This window comes from Hypanus sabinus, chromosome X2 (assembly GCF_030144855.1).
Source record: "Hypanus sabinus isolate sHypSab1 chromosome X2, sHypSab1.hap1, whole genome shotgun sequence".
Classification (NCBI taxonomy): Eukaryota; Metazoa; Chordata; class Chondrichthyes; order Myliobatiformes; family Dasyatidae; genus Hypanus; species Hypanus sabinus.
Genome location: NC_082739.1, coordinates 8,061,804 through 8,080,034, shown reverse-complemented (window position 1 = coordinate 8,080,034; position 18,231 = coordinate 8,061,804). Strand labels below are relative to the sequence as shown.

Sequence of the window (18,231 nt, the reverse complement as noted above, 5' to 3'; positions counted from 1 at the left end):
CCTGTTCTGAAGCTGAATGGATTGGGCTTTGAAGAGAAATGACTGACCAGGAGAATAACAATAACATATCTAGCAACCCCTTTGCAGCTCTCTTCAGTTCTGTGGCTGATGCCAAGCAATTTGCCTCTGTCCAAAAGCAGCATATCCCTGAAGTCCCACCAGGTAAGTATATTAGAGGTCATTTGAGACTGTTTCCCAATTAATTACCAGCAGGGCTTGCAAAACTTGTGTAGTTCACCTGCCTGTAACCCTTCATTTTCCGTCTTGGGGTATATTAAAATATGAATTTAACAACAGCTTTAGAAAATACAGGAAGCGAGTAGGTAAAATGAGCAGATATATGTATACTGTGACAACTTTTCACGTGAATGCATGGTTTGGGTGAGGCTCAAAGATTTCAAATATCTTGTGTTGATTCTCAGTTTTTTTTATTTGTTACAGTACAGAGATCTGGGCATCTGTGGTGTATCAGGATGTATTGCTATTTCTCGATGTATCAGTCAGTTAGTGCAAGAGTCAGATGCAGACCAACCATATCAATCTGGCTGCTTTCATATTTAGTTTTACGGATTTCACACCATAGACTATTGTGTACTTGTAGTATAGTTCATTACAATTCATCAGAAGTGACGTGGTCAGATGGGAGAGTCAGAATCAGATTTAATATCACTTGCATGAGGTAGTGTTCATGGGTTCAATGTCCATTTAGGAATCAGATGGCAGAGGGGAAGAAGCTGTTTGTGAATTGCTGAGTGTGTACCTTCAGGCTTCTGTACCTCCTACCTGATGGTAACAGTGTGAAAAAAGCATGTCCTGAGTTCTCAACATGTAAATTTTGTAACTGCCTTCTTTATATTTGAAAGCACTTTTAGCAGCAGAAAAGATTAACATCAGTGTTGGCTTTCCTATTGTAAAATAGGTAATGCCACTCTCTCATCTTCACATTATACGATTGCCATTTTTAATTTAAATTGCCTTTCAAGTTAGCAAATTCTGGTTCACATATCCTGACTACCACTGTATTATTCAACATCATTACTCATTGTTTGAGATTCCAAAGAGTTAATATAATGTTATGTATTTCATGGTATACTGAAGTAACTTTTGGGTTAACAGCATAATAAATCAGTAATGGATCATTTCTCACCTTGAGCCTGGGGTGTGATATTTTATCTCAAGTAATTGGAGCCGTGTTTCTGCTTGTTCAATATTCCTAGTTAAGTAGTAGATAAGATAAATTAATTTAATAAACTTGAAAGTTTACATGATGATGTAAAACATGGTGATGTTTTCACTACTGTCAGTCATGCAAGTCCTGGGTGGAGACTCAGCAATACCATTGCACTCAGATGTAGAAGGATCTGCTATTGCTGTAACAATTTTGTTTTACCAGTCAGGGTTGTTGGCCTTGAGGTGAAGTCCCCAAATCTGGAGGACCGGTGGATCACTCTTCATCTGGCCTCTGCACTTTGACCTGTTTGGCATGAGTAACCCGACAAAGAGCTAAAACATAAAGCCCTGAATCCAGCCAGTGTTGAGGCATGCAAGCCTCCAAACCCAATGACTAGGTTATGGTGCTCTTGGAGGAATTAAATTGTTAATAATGTGGATTTTCCATTGAACGTGTTGTATTTATGAAAAAAAGAATCCCTATTAGAAGCAAAAAAAAAGTTGAGGAAATTGAAGGATAAGTTTAGCCTTAGTTATTTGGAGCTTGGCCTTGCCCTTGTTTTTATACACTAGTGGATGCTGGTGTGGTGAAAGGGAAGCAAAAGATTATGGATATTTGCCTACCACTGTACACAGCACAAAGGTAGAAGCTGAACTTGTGTGCTTCATAATTCACAGAATACAGGGATAGGGAAGTAAAATTTTGGTGTTAATAACCAAGGAATTTCAAGGTAGTAAATGGTAATGTAAAAGTTCTATAGATTTGCAACTACAGGATACACGAGGAAGTGCATTGAGTGGGGTAAGGATGCATCTAATTTTGACTCTGTGCTCACTGGATATGAAAACTTCTAGAGTTTATATCAAATGAAATCAGCTAACTGAGTATGTCAGTTGAAACTTGGGCATATGTCTGTCAGTAAAATCCAATCCTTTTGTGAACGCACAAATGGTGTGTGATTTATTTCAGCCCATCCAGGATCAACAGAAGAAGCTTTTGACAGTGAAGATTCTGACGTCAGTAGTATTGAGAGCATTGACAATGATTCGATTGCAGATTCGAATCGTGCATTTCGTTCCCAAAAGGAGATATGTGAACAACTCAACATCAACCACATGCTTCAGCGCATCTTTCTTATTACACTTGACAACAGTAAGTTTCAAGTGTGCTTTGCTTATGTGCATTTTGTAATCCTGCTGAGGAATGTTAGTATTGACGACGGGAACAATTTAAATTTATGCAGAATCAGAATCGGGTTTATTTATCACCGGCATGTGTTGTGAAATTTGTTAATTTAGCAGCAGCAGTTCAATGCAATACATTATCTAGAAGAAAAAAACAAAATATAATAATAATAAATAAGTAAATCAATTACAGTATAAAAATCATGCAGAAAAAAGAAATAATATATTTTAAAAAGTGGAGTATTGTCCAAGGGTTCAATGTCCATTTAGGAATCGGATGGCAGAGGGGAAGAAGCTGTTCCTGAATTGCCGAGTGTGTGCCGTCAGGCTTCTGTACCTCCTGCCTGATGGTAACAGTGAGAAAAGGGCAAGCCCTGAGTTCTGGAGGTCCTTTATAATGGATGCTGCCTTTCTGAGACACCGCTCCTTGAAGATATCCTGGGTACTTTGTAGGCTAGTACCCAAGATGGAACTGACTGGTTTTACAACCATCTGCAGCTTCTTTTGGTCCTGTGCAGTAGCCCCCTCATACCAGAGTTAAGCATACACTCCTGAGGTGCACCAGTATTGATTGTCAGCAAGAAGGATATGTTATCACCAATCCACCCATATTATGGTGTGGTTAGGAAGTAGAGGATCCAATCGCAGAGGGAGGTATAGAGGCCGAGGATCTGCAACTTCCCAACAGGATTGTGGGAATGATGGTATTAAATGCTGAACTATAGTTGATGAACAGCATCTTGACATAAGCGTTTGTGTTGTCCAGGTGGTCTAAAGCAGTTTGAAGAGCCTTTGAGATTGCACCTGCACCCTTACCAGGATGACATTAGATAAAATATGTTGTACATAAAATACAAAGCAGTATTCCTCTTCTGTCCCAGCAATGTTCTTGAATCCCAGTCCTTGGAAAATCATTCAAGGCTGCACCAGAGTTATTTACTATTTCTTGTATCTGCACAAGGCTGCCAGTTTGCTATTGAGCTGGCCTGAGCTAATGCTCTTTAACTGTGGCCCTGCAATTATTAGATCAGTACATTTTAAAAACAGAAGTTTACAAGTCTACAAGTGTAAATAAGTTTATTGCTGAGTGGAAATAATCTAAAGCTTACTGTTCTGATTTTTGAGCTTATGAATTGAAAGTTACTTAAATAAGTCAAGCAAATGTAAACTTAATCTTTCATAATTTTCAGTAGTGAAATAGCTGTTGCTATCAATGCCTAGTTCAATGTTAATTCCTCAGTTTATCTCTAATACCTAGTTTACTCACAAGAAAAAAAATCTCTCTGTACTATAGAAGACTATACAAGTTAACCCACAACAAAAGCAGAAACTGTTTGAAATACTTAACAGGTAAGACATCTGTGGAGAGAGAAATATAGTAGCTTATTATTGGTCATGCACTTGTTAAGAAAACGTTTTGCCAAGCATTGTGTAATATCAGATTTGAAACAGAAATATTGTGACATAATTTAGTAAATATAGCATGCTTGGTTGAAGGAAGCGCCATTGAACATGAGCTCTGTTACTGTGTCCTCCACAACATGTCTTGGTCTGTTATAGGCTACTTGATAAAGACTGATTTCTACTTTGTCTTCCACCCCTGCATACACCCCCCCCCCAAATATTTTTGCCTCTCAGCACACACAAAATGCTGGAGGAACTCAGCAGGCTAGACAGCACCTGTGGACAGTCAGCATTTCAGGCCGAAACCCTCATCGGTCTGTGTGTGTGTGTGTTGCTTGAATTTCCAGCATCTGCAGATTTTCTCTTGTTTTTGTCCCTCACTCTCTTTTTCCTACCATCTTGTATTCTATATTCTACTATTCCCTACATGAAGGCTGTTTATTAACTCAATTCTGAAAAGTGTCATTAAAGTTATTTTGATATATTTATAGGTGGTCCGATTTTGAAGGGAGGGAATGGAATTCCACCACGCTGTGTGTTTTTGGAGGATATGGCAATGGATCTGGATGGACAGGACTGGCTTGATATGAACAATGTTGAACAGGTATGTATAGTTTTAGTTGTTCTTTTAGAGGAATACTGGAGAGAGCACAGTGATAATTTACAAGGCTGCTGCCAGGACCTGAGGGCCTGAGTTACAGGGAGAGGTTGGGCAGACTAGGACGATATTCCTTGGAACATAGGAGATTGAAGGGTCACCTTAGAGGTGTATAAAATCATGATAGCTGTTGATAGGATGAACACGCATAGGCATTTTTACCAGAGATGGGGACCTAAATAATTGGAGGGCATAAGCTCAAGGTGAGAGGTGAAAAGTTTTAAAGGGATTTGAGAGGCAACTTCATCCAGAAGGTGGTGTATATATGGAATGAGCTGCCAGAGAAAGTTGAGGCAGTACAATAGAAACATTCAAAAGGTATTTGGATAAGTACAGAGATAGAAGTTTAGAGGAATATGGGCCGAACTTGAACAAATGGGATTGCCTTGGTGTGGGCATCATGGTTGGCATGGGCAAGTTGGGCCTAAGGGCCTGTTCCCTTGCTGTATTACTCTATGAAATGCTTCACTTTGCAATATGGGTTTTAACAGCATTTTTATTAATAATGGAAAACTAAAGTTGGTGCAGATCTGTTTTAATAATTGTTGACCTATGGTTATTTAACTGATCTGAATGGTATTAGGATCATTGCTAACTGCTTGGAGAATCTGACTAAAAGCTAGAAATGAATAAGATTGAAAGATTCCTGTAATTAATTGTATCTGTGCTGTGTGAAATCCCATGTAACTTGCAGTGAAATTCACCAGTAGATGATAGGGAAATGTAATGCATTAAATATGGGAATAAACCAAAGGAGCTTTAATTCATGTTTGATATTACATGAGTTAATCTTACCCAGTTGCTTGACAGAAGGGGAGTGGTTTTAAAAAAAGCAATTGCGTAATATCTTACACAATTCTTTTATCCATCTGGTCTTCCTTCCCAACTACCAATTAACTCTTTACTGTGACTCTCATACTCATATCTTCCACTTACCACCACTCCCCTTCTGTCAACAAGAAGAGTCCATTTATTGCACTGAGAATTCTTGGTTTTGTTTTTAAAAAGCTTGCTGAAACTTTATATGGCCAGCTGATGGCGCAGTGACATCAGTGCCAGACTCTGGAGTGAAGGTTACCAAGTGTGAATCCAGTTCGGGCTGTTCCCGGGCATGCTGTGCTGGGTTGAGTGTCGAGCTCGCAACTCAGCCTCGTAAAAAAAAGAACACTGTGCTGTGAGAAGAACATGGGGGACCACTCACAGAATCTTTCCTCCAAGACAACCACTTGGGAAAAAAAAATGGTCGTCGAAGCTCTGGCAGAGTATGGCACACACAAAAAAACTATATTCTAGAACCAACACATCTGCAAATCCTAGCTACAGTTTTGTTACATTCAAAAACAAATTCTTGCATTATATTCTCTGATGATTGTTTATTTTAAACAATGTCTGCCACTCAAATTGCATCTGACAGATACGTTCTGTTACTGTCCCCAGTGCAGGATGGCAACCCCTCCTCATAACTTAGCCATTGCACTCAGAATATCTCTTGGACTCTAATTATTAGCACTACATCTATTCAACAATACAAAGTTCAAAGCTAAGCACTGGATGTTTATTTTGGCTTCAAAATCAAATGCTGAAATGGAAAGGAAGGCAGGACAAATCCAAATGTGGTGCACCCACATGACCATTTCCAGTCTCTTGGATTCCTGTCACCCAGTCTTTGAGAGAAGTAAAACCCCTAGGAGTAGTCAGAAAATCGCTGGAGAAATTCTACTCCAACCCTGGTGGCAGCTCAGCACAGCTTGACATGACTAACCCCTTGTGTTCATCTAAAGGACCACTTCACTGACACCAAGTTTTCTTTTGCATAGTGGACAGAAACCTTCCATGTCACAGTACACTTTGATTCTAAAGGATAATGATCAAGGGAAAAGTAACATTAGCTTTTGTACATGTATGCTATTGCAGTCAAATGAATTAAGTTCCCATGTTTTGTATACCTCCACTATATACCACTGAGCTTGTGTTTCTTCAAACGGCCTTGACTCTGAGCAACTCTGCGACAAAACTTTTAAGGCAGTGTATCATTGTGGCCTTCCCCATGTTTTGAACTCTCTTATTACAGCCTGCAATCTAAAATGGACCCAATAAACCAGGTAGATTTGTCAATATCCAGCATTTTTTTTCTTTCTTTCTTCTTTCAAATTTTTTTATTGCTCTTTTTTTTTAAAGTGTGTATACAAACAGGAGGAGAATATCTCTGGTACATATGTCAATAGCAGTACATACTGAAGGTAAACAATATCAGAATCACACAGTGTTGATCTACAGTGTATGAATTTGATATAGAATGTATAATTCTCTTATCAATTTATGAAGACAAGAAGGACTATTAGAAACTTTTATATGAAAGAAATTAGAAAAAACACTATTGTAAACAGAGAGAGAAAAAGGGTGGGCAGTCCATCCTGAGAGAAAAACCAGAAGAATAGACAATAGGTGCAGGAGTAGGCCAGTCGGCCCTTCAAACCAGCACCGCCATTCAATCTGATCATGGCTGATCATCCACTGTCAGTACCCCGTTCCTGTCTTCTCCCCATATCCATTGACTCTGCTATCTTTAAGAGCTCTATCTAACTCTTTATTGAAAGTATCCAGAGAATTGACCTCCACTGCCTTCTGAGGCAGAACATTCCACAGATCCACAATTCTCTGGGTGAAAAAGTTTTTCCTCAACTCTGTTCTAAATAGCCTACCCCTTATTCTTAAACTGTGGCCTCTGGACTCCCCCAACATCGGGAACATGTTTCCTGTCTCTAGTGTGTCCAATCCCTTAATAATCTTATATGTTTCAATCAGATCCCCTCTCATCCTTCTAAATTCCAGTGTATACAAACCCAGTCGCTCCAATCTTTCAACATTTGATGGTCCCGCCATCCTGGGAATTAACCTGGTGAACCTACGCTACACTCCCTCAATAGCAAGAGTGTCCTTCCTCAAATTTGGAGACCAAAACTGAACACAATACTCCCAAGTGTGGTCTCACCAGGGCCCTGTACAACTGCAGAAGGACCTCTTTGCTCCTATACTCAACTCCCCTTGTTATGAAGGCCAACAAGCCATTAGCTTTCTTCACTGCCTGCTGTACCTGCGTGCTTACTTGTAGTAACTGATGAACAAGGACACCTAGATCTTGTTGTCCTTCCCCTTTTTCTAACTTGACACCATTCAGATAGTAATCTGCCTTGCTGTTCTTGCCACCAAAGTGGATAACCTCACATTTATCCACATTAAACTGCATCTGCCCACTCACTCAACCTGTCCAAGTCACCCTGCATTCTCCTAACATCCTCCTCATATTTCACGCTACCACCCAGCTTTGTGTCATCTGCAAATTTGCTAATGTTACTTTTAATCCCTTCATCTAAATCATTAATGTATATTGTAAATAGCTGCAGTCCCAGCACCGAGCCTTGCAGTACCCCACTCGTCACCGCCTGTCATTCTGAAAGGACCCATTAATCCCTATTCTGTTTCCTGTCTGCCAACCAATTTTCTATCCATGTTAGTACCCTACCCTTAATACCATGTGCTCTAATTTTGCCTACTAATCTCCTATGTAGGACCTTATCAAAGGCTTTCTGAAAGTCCAGGTACACTACATCCACTGGCTCTCCCTTGTCCATTTTCATAGTTACATCCTCAAAAAATTCCAGAAGATTAGTCAAGCATGATTTCCCCTTCGTAAATCCATGCTGATTTGGACGGATCCTATTACTGCTATCCAAATGTTTCGTAATTTCCTCTTTTATAATTGACTCCAGCATCTTCCCCACCACTGATGTCAGACTGACTGGTCTATAATTCCCTGTTTTCCCTTTCCCTCCTTTCTTAAAAAGTGGGATAACATTAGCTATCCTCCAATTCACAGGAATGCGTCCACGATTTCTAGAGCCACCTCCTTAAGGACCCTGGGATGCAGACCATCAGGCCCTGGGGATTTATCAGCCTTCAGTCCCATCAGTCTACCCAACACCATTTTCTGCCTAATGTGGATTTCCTTCAGTTCCTCCATTACCCTTGGTCCTCTGACCACTATTACATCTGGGAGATTGTGTCTTACCTAGTGAAGATAGATCCAAAGTTCAACTCGTCTGCCATTTCTTTGTTCCCCATAATAATTTCACCCATTTCTGTATTCAAGGGCCCAACTTTGGTCTTAACTAATCTTTTTCCTCTTCACATACCTGAAGAAAATTTTACTATCCTCCCTTATATTCTTGGCTAGCTTACCTTCATACTTCATCTTTTCTTCCCATATTGCCTTTTTAGTTATCTTCTGTTGCTCTTTAAAAGTTTCCCAATCCTCTGGCTTCCCACTCACCTTTGCTATGTTATACTTCTCTTTAATTTTTATACTGTCCTTGACTTCCCTTGTCAGCCATGTTCGCCCCTTACTCCCCTTAGAATCTTTCTTCCTCTATGGAATGAACTGATCCTGCACCTTCTGTATTATTCCCAGAAGTACCTGCCATTGTTGTTCCACTGTCATCCCTGCTAGAGTACCTTTCCAGTCAACTTTGGCCAGCTCCTCCCTCATGGCTCTATAGTCCCCATTGTTCAACTGTAATACTGACACTTTAGATTTTCCCTTCTCCCTCTCAAATTGTAGATTAAAACTTATCATATTATGGTCACTACTTCCTAATGGCTCCTTTACCTCGAGTTCCCTTATCAAATCCAGTTCATTACACAACACTAGATCCAGAATTGCCTTCTCCCTGGTAGGCTCCAGTACAAGCTGCTCTAAGAATCCATCTCAGAGGCACTCCATAAACTCCCTTTCTTGGGGTCCAGTACCAACCTGATTTTCCCTGTCTACCTGCATGTTGAAATCCCCCATAACAACCGTAGCATTAGCTTTGCGACATGCCAATTTTAACTCTTCATTCAACTTGCACCCTATATTCAGGCTACTGTTTGGGGGCCTGCAGATAACTCCCATTAGGGTCTTTTTGCCCTTATAATTTCTCAGTTCTATCCATACTGACTCCTCATCTCCTGATTCTATGTCACCCCTTGCAAGGGACTGAATTTCATTCCTCACCAACAGAGCCACTCCACCCCCTCTGCCCACCTGTTTGTCCTTTCGATAGGACGTATACCCTTGAATATTCTTTTCCCAGCCCTGGTCCTCTTGCAGCCATGTCTCTGTTATTCCTACAACATCATATTTGCCAATTTCCAACGGAGCCTCAAGCTCATCCACTTTATTTCTTACACTTTGTGCATTCATATATAATACCTTTAATCCATTACTTCCCTCACCTTTCACATTGCACTTTCCTATTGCACTTGGCCATACTGTCCGATCCCTTCCTGAATTTTCTGCCCCGTTAATTCTGTTGTCTTTCTTAACTTATTCTCTTTCCCTTTAACTCCATCCTTATTTACAGTTCGTCTCCTCCCCCCACTACCTAGTTTAAACACAACCCGTGTTGCAGTGGCAAACCTGCCTGCCAGAATGCTGGTCCCCCACCTGTTAAGGTGCAACCCGTCCCTTTTGTACAATTCATCTTTACACCAAAACAGATCCCAGTGGTCTAAGAATCTGAATCCCTATTTCCTGCACCAGCTCCTCAGCCACACATTTTGATCCCCTATTTCCCTGTTCCTGCCCTCACCAGCACGAGGAACTAGAAGCAAACCGGAGATAACCACCCTGGAGGTCCTGCTTTTCAGCCTTTTTCCGAGTTCTCTGAAGTCATGCTGCAGAATTTCTTTCCTCTTCTTCCCAACGTCATTTGTGCCAACATGCACTACCAATTCTGGCTGTTCACCTTCACCCTTAGGATGCCCTGCAATCAGTCTGTGATGTCCTGGATCCTGGCACTAGAGAGGCAACACACGTCCTTAAATCCCGCCTGTTGCCACAGAAACCCCTTTCTGTACCTCTCACTATGGAGTCCCCTATTACCACGGCTCTACCTGGCGTCTGTCTCCTCGGCTTTGCTTCAGCGCCAATTTTTGACTCGCAGACCTGTCCGCCTCTCAGTCTGGCAGTGTCTTCTGTCCCGACAGCTTCCAAGAGGGTGAACCTGTTTTCAAGAGGTACATCCCCTGGGGTCTCCCATACTCCCAAGCATCCATCATCCGTCCCTTCCTCATCATTGCACCCCCCCAGTATCTTTGTTGTAATGATCTCACTGCAGGTCCTGTCCAGAAAAGTCTCGTTTTCCCAGATGAACCTGAGGTCATCCAGTTGCCTCTCCAGTGCCCAATACGGTCCTTCAGGAGCTGAGCCTGGACACACTTAACACAGCTGTAGCAGCCGGAGGCTGTGTCCTTGACCTCCCACATCAGGCAAGCATCACACTGAATCAGTTTACCTGTCATTTCTTCGCCACTTCTCACCCTCTCAAACTGTGGCGTTGTCTCCCCTCCCCTCAGCCTCCCCACCAAAGACTTGCACTTTTCTCACAAGGCACTTCCCTTGACAAGACCACTCCCCGAGAGCAAACCTTGCTTATATTGGCTGATAAATTGACTAATTCGTTTCACTTGCTGCACCTCTGCAGACCTTATAGGTATGTGTTGCAGGCTGGTCCCGACCGGTTTTTAAATCAACCGTTCCTGAAAACAACAGAAAAAAGACTCCCAAGAGCTTACCTTCTCAGCCAATCCCCACCCTCACTCCTTCACTCTCTCCTCTGCCGACCTTGAAGAGAAGATCAAATCTGATCAAATCCAAGGTTCTGAAAAAATTGCTGGAAGAGAATCAGTACAAAAATCAGATCATATGAAAATATTGAATAAAAGGTCACCAGATTTCTTCAAATTTAAACGATGTATCCAATGTTTGACTTATTTTCTGTAGACTTAGGTAGGACATGATAGGGGAAAGCCAATAAAAGGTGGTAGGAGGGTTAGGGTCCTTCCATTTAAGTAAAATGGCTTTCCTAGCCAATAAGGTTGAAAAGGCTATCATCCACTGAGTGGAAGCAGGAATATATCCTGCTTCCGATGGAATAGTCCCAAAAATAGCTGTAAATAAGTTTGGTTGTAAATCCAGATCCAGCGCTTTAGATAAGGTTTTAAAAACATCTTTCCAAAAATTCTCCCAACTTTATACATGACCGAAACATGTGAGCTTAAGGTGGCCACCTGAATATTATGTCTATCACAAATAGGATTAATATTGGGGAAAAAAAACAGGCTAATTTATCTTTTGACATATGTGCCCGATGCACTACCCTGAACTGTATCAAGGAGTGGCGGGCACAAATAGATGAAGTAGTTACCAGATGAAAATTTTTACTCCATTGATTATCTGAAAGTAACTCTTGAAATTCCAGTTCCCAGGCAGCTTTAATTTTATCGTTCGATATCATTTGTAAATTCAATAACCATTTATAAATTGTTGAAAAGTACATTAAAAAAAAATTCTAATTTGTAAATATCTAAAAAAAAGCGTACATTAGATAAATCAAATTTATCCGCTAGCTGAGAAAAAGACATTAAACAATCCCCTATAAACAAATCTGAAAAAGTTATTTTCCCTTTGGTATTCCAAATTAAAAAAGCCTGATCTGAAATTGATGGTTTTTAAAAAAAAATAGTTACAATATATTTTACTAGAAAGGACAAAATTATTTAATTCAAAAAATCTGTGAAACTGAAACCAAATTCTTAACGTATGTTTAATAATAGGATTAAGGTCTTGTCTACCAAACTTAGCAGAAAAGGAAGAGGAGCTCCCAGTAAAGAGGCCAAGGAATACCCCTTCACCGAGGTTTTTCTCCAATTCCACCCATAAAGGACAGTCATGTATGTCTGAATAATGAATCCAACAGGTAATATATCGAATATTAATTGCCCAGTAGTACAGTCTAAGATTTGGCAAAGCCATAGCACCATCCTTTTTTAATTTCTGTAATAAAAGTTTACTCAGTCTAGGATTTTTATTGTTCCAAATATAGGATAAAATTTTAATCTATTCTGTCAATAAACCATTTAGGAACAAATCAAGGAACTGCTTGAAATATATGTAAGAATTTCGGTAGAACTACCATTTTAATAGCATTAATTCAACCAATTAATGTTAGTGTCATTGGAGACCATTTAGAAAGTATTTGCTGGGTATGATCAATTAATGGGAGAAAATTACATTTAAACAGATCTTTAAAATTCTTAGTAACTTTAATACCAAGATAAGTAAATTGATTTTTAGCAATACTAAAAGATAATTGCTCATACTGATCCAAATGATTATTAATGGGAAATAACTCACTTTTGTATAAATTTAACTTGTATCCAGAAAAACTACTAAATTCAGAGAATATGGATAACATGGAAGGAATAGATTCCTTAGAATCTGAAATGTAGACTAACAAGTTGTCTGCATATCAGGAAACCTTGTGCATTTTATCCCCTCTCTTAATACCCTGAATACTATTGGAATTCCAAACAGCACTAGCAAGAGGTTCTAGAACCAAGTTAAATTACAAAGGGCTAAGAGGACGGCCCTGCCAGGTACCTTTCTGAATACATTATACTTGGTGCATGTGGGCAATGTTGTGAGTTTGTGTTCAGTGTTGTGTTTCAGTATTTAGAAATGAAGAGAACTAGGAATTCTGGCCACCTTACCCTTTGTCTGAAATTACGGTGGCAAAGATTAACTTTAGGTATGGTTTACTTTAACAGGCTTTGTTTAGCCGAATGCTGATCCCAGAACCTGGAACTCATTTAATATGGATGACACCAGGAAACATTATTAATGTAACTGCTGATCGAGATGCTGGCGAGAAGGAAGTCATGAAATACCTGTTTGCTTGTTTCCAAAGAGTGAAAGACGAGGTATGCACGATTAAGTACAGTACTGTGCAAGTGTCTTGGGCACATACAGTGCGTATAAAAAGTAGGCACTATTATTGTTTTGCAACATTGAATCACAGTGGATTTAATTTGTTTTTTTGACGCTGATCAACACAAAAAAACTCTTTCATGTCAAAGTGAAAACAGATCTCTACAAAATGATCTAAATTAATTAAAATATAAAATACAAAATAATTGCTTAAGTATTCCCCCTCTTTAATATGACACATCAAATAATCACAGGTGCAGCCAATTGGTTTTAGAAGTCACATAATTAGTTAAATGGAAATCACTGTGTGCAGTCAGGGTGCTTCAACTGCTTGTAGTAAAAATACACCTTTGTCTGGAAGGTCCAACTGCTGGTGAGTCAGTATACTGGCAAAAACTACACCATGAAGACAAAAGAATGCTCCAAGCAACACCACAAAAAGATTATTGAAAAGCACAAGTCAGGAGATGGATACAAGAAAATTTCCAAGTCACTGAATATCCCTTGGAATACAGTTAAGTCAATCATCAAGAAATTGAAAGAAGGTGGCACAGCTGTACATCTGCTTAGAGCAAACTGTCCTCAAAAACTGAGTGACCGTGCAAGAAGGGGACTAGTGAAGGAGGCCACAAAGAAACACATGACAACTCTGGAGGAGTTACAAACTTCGGTGGTTGAAATGGGAGTGACTGTGCATACAACAACTGTTACTTGGGTGCTTCACCAGTCACAGCTTTATGGGAGAGTGGCAAAGAGAAAGCCACTGTTGGTGGGGGAGGGGGGAACTCGCATGAAATCTCAGCTAGAGTTTGCCAAAAGGCATGTGGGAAACTCTGAAGTCAGCTGGAAGAAGGTTCAATGGTCTGATTAAACCAAAATGGAGCTTTTTGGCCATCAGACTAAATCCTATTTTGTTATAGGCTTAACACTGCACATCATCAAAAGCACACCATCCCTACCATGAAGCATGGTGGTGGCTGCATCATGCTGTGGGGATGCTTCACTGCCGCAGGCTCTGGAAGGCTTGTGAAGGTAGAGAGTAAAATGAATGCAGCAAAATACAGGGCAATCCTGGAGCAAAACCTGATGCAGTCTGCAAGAGAACTGTGACTTGTGTGACAATTTGTTTTCCAGCAAGACAATGACCCCAAGAATAAAGCCAAAGCTGCGCAGGAATAGCTTATAAACACCAAAGATAATGTCCTGGAGTGGTCAAGTCAGAGTCCAGACCTCAATCCAATTGAGAATTTGTGGCTGGACTTGAAAAGGGCTGTTCACTGACGGTCCCCATGCAATCTGACAGAGCTTGAGCAGTTTTGTAAAGAAGAATTGGGGCCAAGTTGCAGTGTCCAGATGTGCAAAGCTGATAGAGACCTACCCACACAGACTCAAAGCTGTAATTGCTGCCAAAGTTGCATTTACTAAATACAATCCTGAAAGGGGTGTGTACTTATGCAATCAATTATTTTGTGTTTTTGTCATTAATTTAGATCACTTTGTAGAGATCTGTTTTTACTTTGACACAAAAGAGTCTTTTCCTGTTGATCAGAGTCAAAAAAGCCAAATTAAATTCACTGTGATCCAAAGTTGTAAAACAATAAAATATGAAAACTTCCAAGGTGGGGGGGGGGGGGGGGAGAAGAGGGCAGGCAGGGTGCCTAAGACTTTTGCACATTAGTAATTTTATTTATTGTACTGCTGGCACAAAAAGTGACGTGTGTGTGATGATAAACCTGTTTCTGGTACAGTGCCTTGAAAAAGCATTCAGCCCTCACAAATGTTTTCACATTTTATTGAATCATTTTCTAAATTTAAAATATATTTAAGTAGAATTTTTTGAGCTAATTTACAATACATTGTGCATCAGAAGAAAAGTTGTTGACAGGTTTTAGAATTTATTAAAAATCTAAACTGTGAGGTTGAAAAATATTTATCCCCTTTCTAATTACAATGCTAACTTTCCTCAGGTGCAATATACAGTATTACCCTACCAACTCGCCCAATTTGTTGATGTGGAAAAATGGAGGATCACCTATTTTCAATGAATTCATAAGATTAAATGACCCCTCTCTCTGTCAGGTCCAGCAGTATGGTAGATTTTCAACAGACCAAACAAAAATAAAGACAAAAGAGCATTCAAGACAAGTCAGGGAAATGATAATAGTGAAGCACAAATCCAGAGAAGGATACAAGACCTTTTCAAAAGCAATGAACATGTCTTGGAGCTCAGTGCAGTCCATCAGCGAAAATGTGGGGGGAGAAATGAAACCACAGCCACATTGCCTAGGACTGGCCATACCTCTAAACTTAGAGTGGCACTTGTGAGATAGGCTACTGTGATGCATACAGTCACTCTGAGTGAGTTGCAGAAGTCAGTGGTTGCAAATGGCAATGAAGTTCATGGCTCCACAATCTCTAAGGCCTTGCACAAAAAGGGTATTTATGGAAGAGTGGCAAGGAAGAAGCCCTGGTAAAAAGCATATCCTTTCCTGTAATGACCTTGTGAAGAGTCACTTAAAAGGTACTGTAAAGATGTGGAGTAAGGTCTTGTGATCGGATGAGACTGAAGTGGAGCTTTTTGGCCTTGATACTAAGTGGTGCATGTGGTGTAAATCTAAAATTGCGCATCAGTCAGGTAACACCATCCTTACTGTAAAGTATGGTGGGGGTAGCGTCATGCTGTGGGGATGCTTTCTGCAGCAGGCACTGGAAATCTGGTCAGAATTAGTGGGACAGTGAATGCTGCTAAATACAGAGAGGTTTTAGATTTAAAGACCTGCTGGCCTCTGTCAGAAAACTTAAATTGGGGAGGAAGTTCATTTTTCAGGACAACCCAAAGCACACTGCCAGAGCAACCATGAAATGGCTTTAAAAGAGGAAAATTGATGTCTTTGAGTGGCCCAGTCAGAGAGCTGACCTTAAACTGATCAAGCATCTTTGGCAAAACCTCAAGATTGCGGTCCACTGCCTCTCTCCAACTAACCTGAGCAATTTTGCAAGGAGGAATAGGCAAATCTTGTTCCATCACATTGTGCAAAGTTAATACAGACTTACTCAAAAAGACTACTGACTGTAGTAGCTGCAAGTGGTGGTTTAACTAAGTGCTGAGCAAAGGGACATGGATACTTGCTGCTGACATTTCAGTTTTAGAATTTTTAATTTTCCATTCTTTACAATTTTCCCTGTTTTGTTGGGCTGTACTGTGGGGGAGGAAAAAGAGCATGTGATTCACAAATAAAAATTCTCATGACGCATGAGTGATGATGAACCCTGAATCTGATGTGGGTCTCTGTAGTGGACTGAGAGTGGGAAGAGGGTAATGGAGAGGGGAGGGAGTGGGAAGCACCAGAGAGACAGTCTGTAATGATCAGAACCAATTGATCAATAAACCAATTATTTGGAATCAAATGACTTTGCCTGGTGTCTCAAGGTGGGTGTGCCTGCACCTTCGCCTCCTCCAGCACCCTTTGACTCTTATGCCACCTGCCCATACCTCTCCCGCAGCATTCCACCTTTGTTATTTCCAACATCCTTTGCTCTCATCTGATTTTACAAACTCACTCTGTGCTCCACATTGACAAATACCGTACTATGTGCCTGAATCCTTGGGCATAGTAACCCTTCTCTGTCATTCAATTGACTTTTCTTCATGTGTGATGAAAAAATGAGTAGTGGCAATTTCCATTCAGTGGTCATCATGCTTACCCTCAACTGTACTGAATTTCTCACTTCACAGAATTTCAGTACTTGAAGAAAGCTTTTGCCTAAAGGAGATGTGGTCCAGTTGGACATATTTAAAGAGGCAAAGCAATTTATAACTACTTTCAGTCTTTGAGTTAAAATCAGTATGGAAATTAGTCTATTTGGAAAGTTTTACATAATTGTATGTTTTTTCTGTCCTGCAATTTGAAAAATAATATTTTCTCAATAGATTACAAAGGTCCCAGAAAACCTATTGACATATGCTGTTCGTTGTAAGGCCTTGACTGTGTCTAATGCACGCACTGCCCTTCTCACACCTGAGATCTATGTCAATCAGAATATCTACGAACAAGTAGTTGATTTGCTCCTTGAAGGAGTAAGTGGACCACGTAAGTAAATATTCCAGTCACGTTATTTGTGTGAGATGCGTTGAAGCATTTTACATTGTTCTGTGTTTTGGGGCTTGGTAGATATGGAAGGATATATTTTTGGAATTTTGAATATGAAAATGCATTTGTACACCACCTGCCACAAGCTCAGACTCCAACTCCAACTCCTTTGTGACCAGTGCAGTATCTTTGAGGTGATTAGCATTCTAGTCAGAATTAGTGGTTGAATTATGTACTCTGTTGTTCTATTTCTCATTGCCCAAGAAACTTAGTCACAATTGATGTGAAAAACAAAATTGTTCAGTCAGTGAGAATAGCAGTGATGCACCTTCAATGTTTCTGCAAAATTGGAACCTGAATAGATGATGAAGGAGCTGAATGAGTCTCAACAGAAGGGATGAAAGGCTACTATAGTTCAAGTTAAATTAATTGGCTTTATCTGAGCTGCACATGGGGAGTTTGCTACTGAAATCATCCCTAGAATCATTAGGATAAGTCTTCCTTTGGGAAGGTTACTCAAACCAATGCACTTTCTGTGTGGTATACTGCGTCCGGTGCTCCTGGTGTGGCCTTTTATATATTGGTGAGACCCAACACAGACTGGGAGACTGTTTCGTTGGACACCTACGCTCTGTCTGCCAGAGAAAGCAGGATCTCCCAGTGGCCACATGTTTTAATTCCACGTCCCATTCCCATTCTGATATGTCTATCCATGGCCTCCTCTACTGTCAAGATGAAGCCACACTCAGGTTGGAGGAACAACACCTTATATACCGGCTGGGTAGCCTCCAACCTGATGGCAAGAACATTGACTTCTCTAACTTCCCTTAATGCCCCTCCTCCCCTTCTTACCCCATCCCTGAGATATTTAGTTTTCTCCCCCTCCTTTTTTTCTCTCTTTCTGCCCATCACTC

General features: G+C 40.3%; 1 protein-coding gene across 5 annotated transcripts in view; it reads left to right on the top strand.

Annotated features, from left to right (window-relative positions):
- ube4a (ubiquitination factor E4A (UFD2 homolog, yeast)) overlaps positions 1–18,231 on the top strand; it is an 81,135-nt gene that overhangs the window by 13,421 nt on the left and 49,483 nt on the right. For 4 of the 5 annotated variants that reach the window (XM_059956892.1, XM_059956890.1, XM_059956891.1 and 1 more), the window contains 5 exons: positions 1–162; positions 2,141–2,323; positions 4,251–4,363; positions 13,067–13,219; positions 17,158–17,317. In XM_059956892.1, the coding sequence (XP_059812875.1) occupies positions 39–162; positions 2,141–2,323; positions 4,251–4,363; positions 13,067–13,219; positions 17,158–17,317 (733 nt within the window). In that variant the 5' untranslated portion in view covers positions 1–38. Of the gene's footprint in view, positions 163–2,140; positions 2,324–4,250; positions 4,364–12,073; positions 12,217–13,066; positions 13,220–17,157; positions 17,318–18,231 lie in introns of those variants that run through there. The other variant, XM_059956894.1, reaches the window with a different exon arrangement.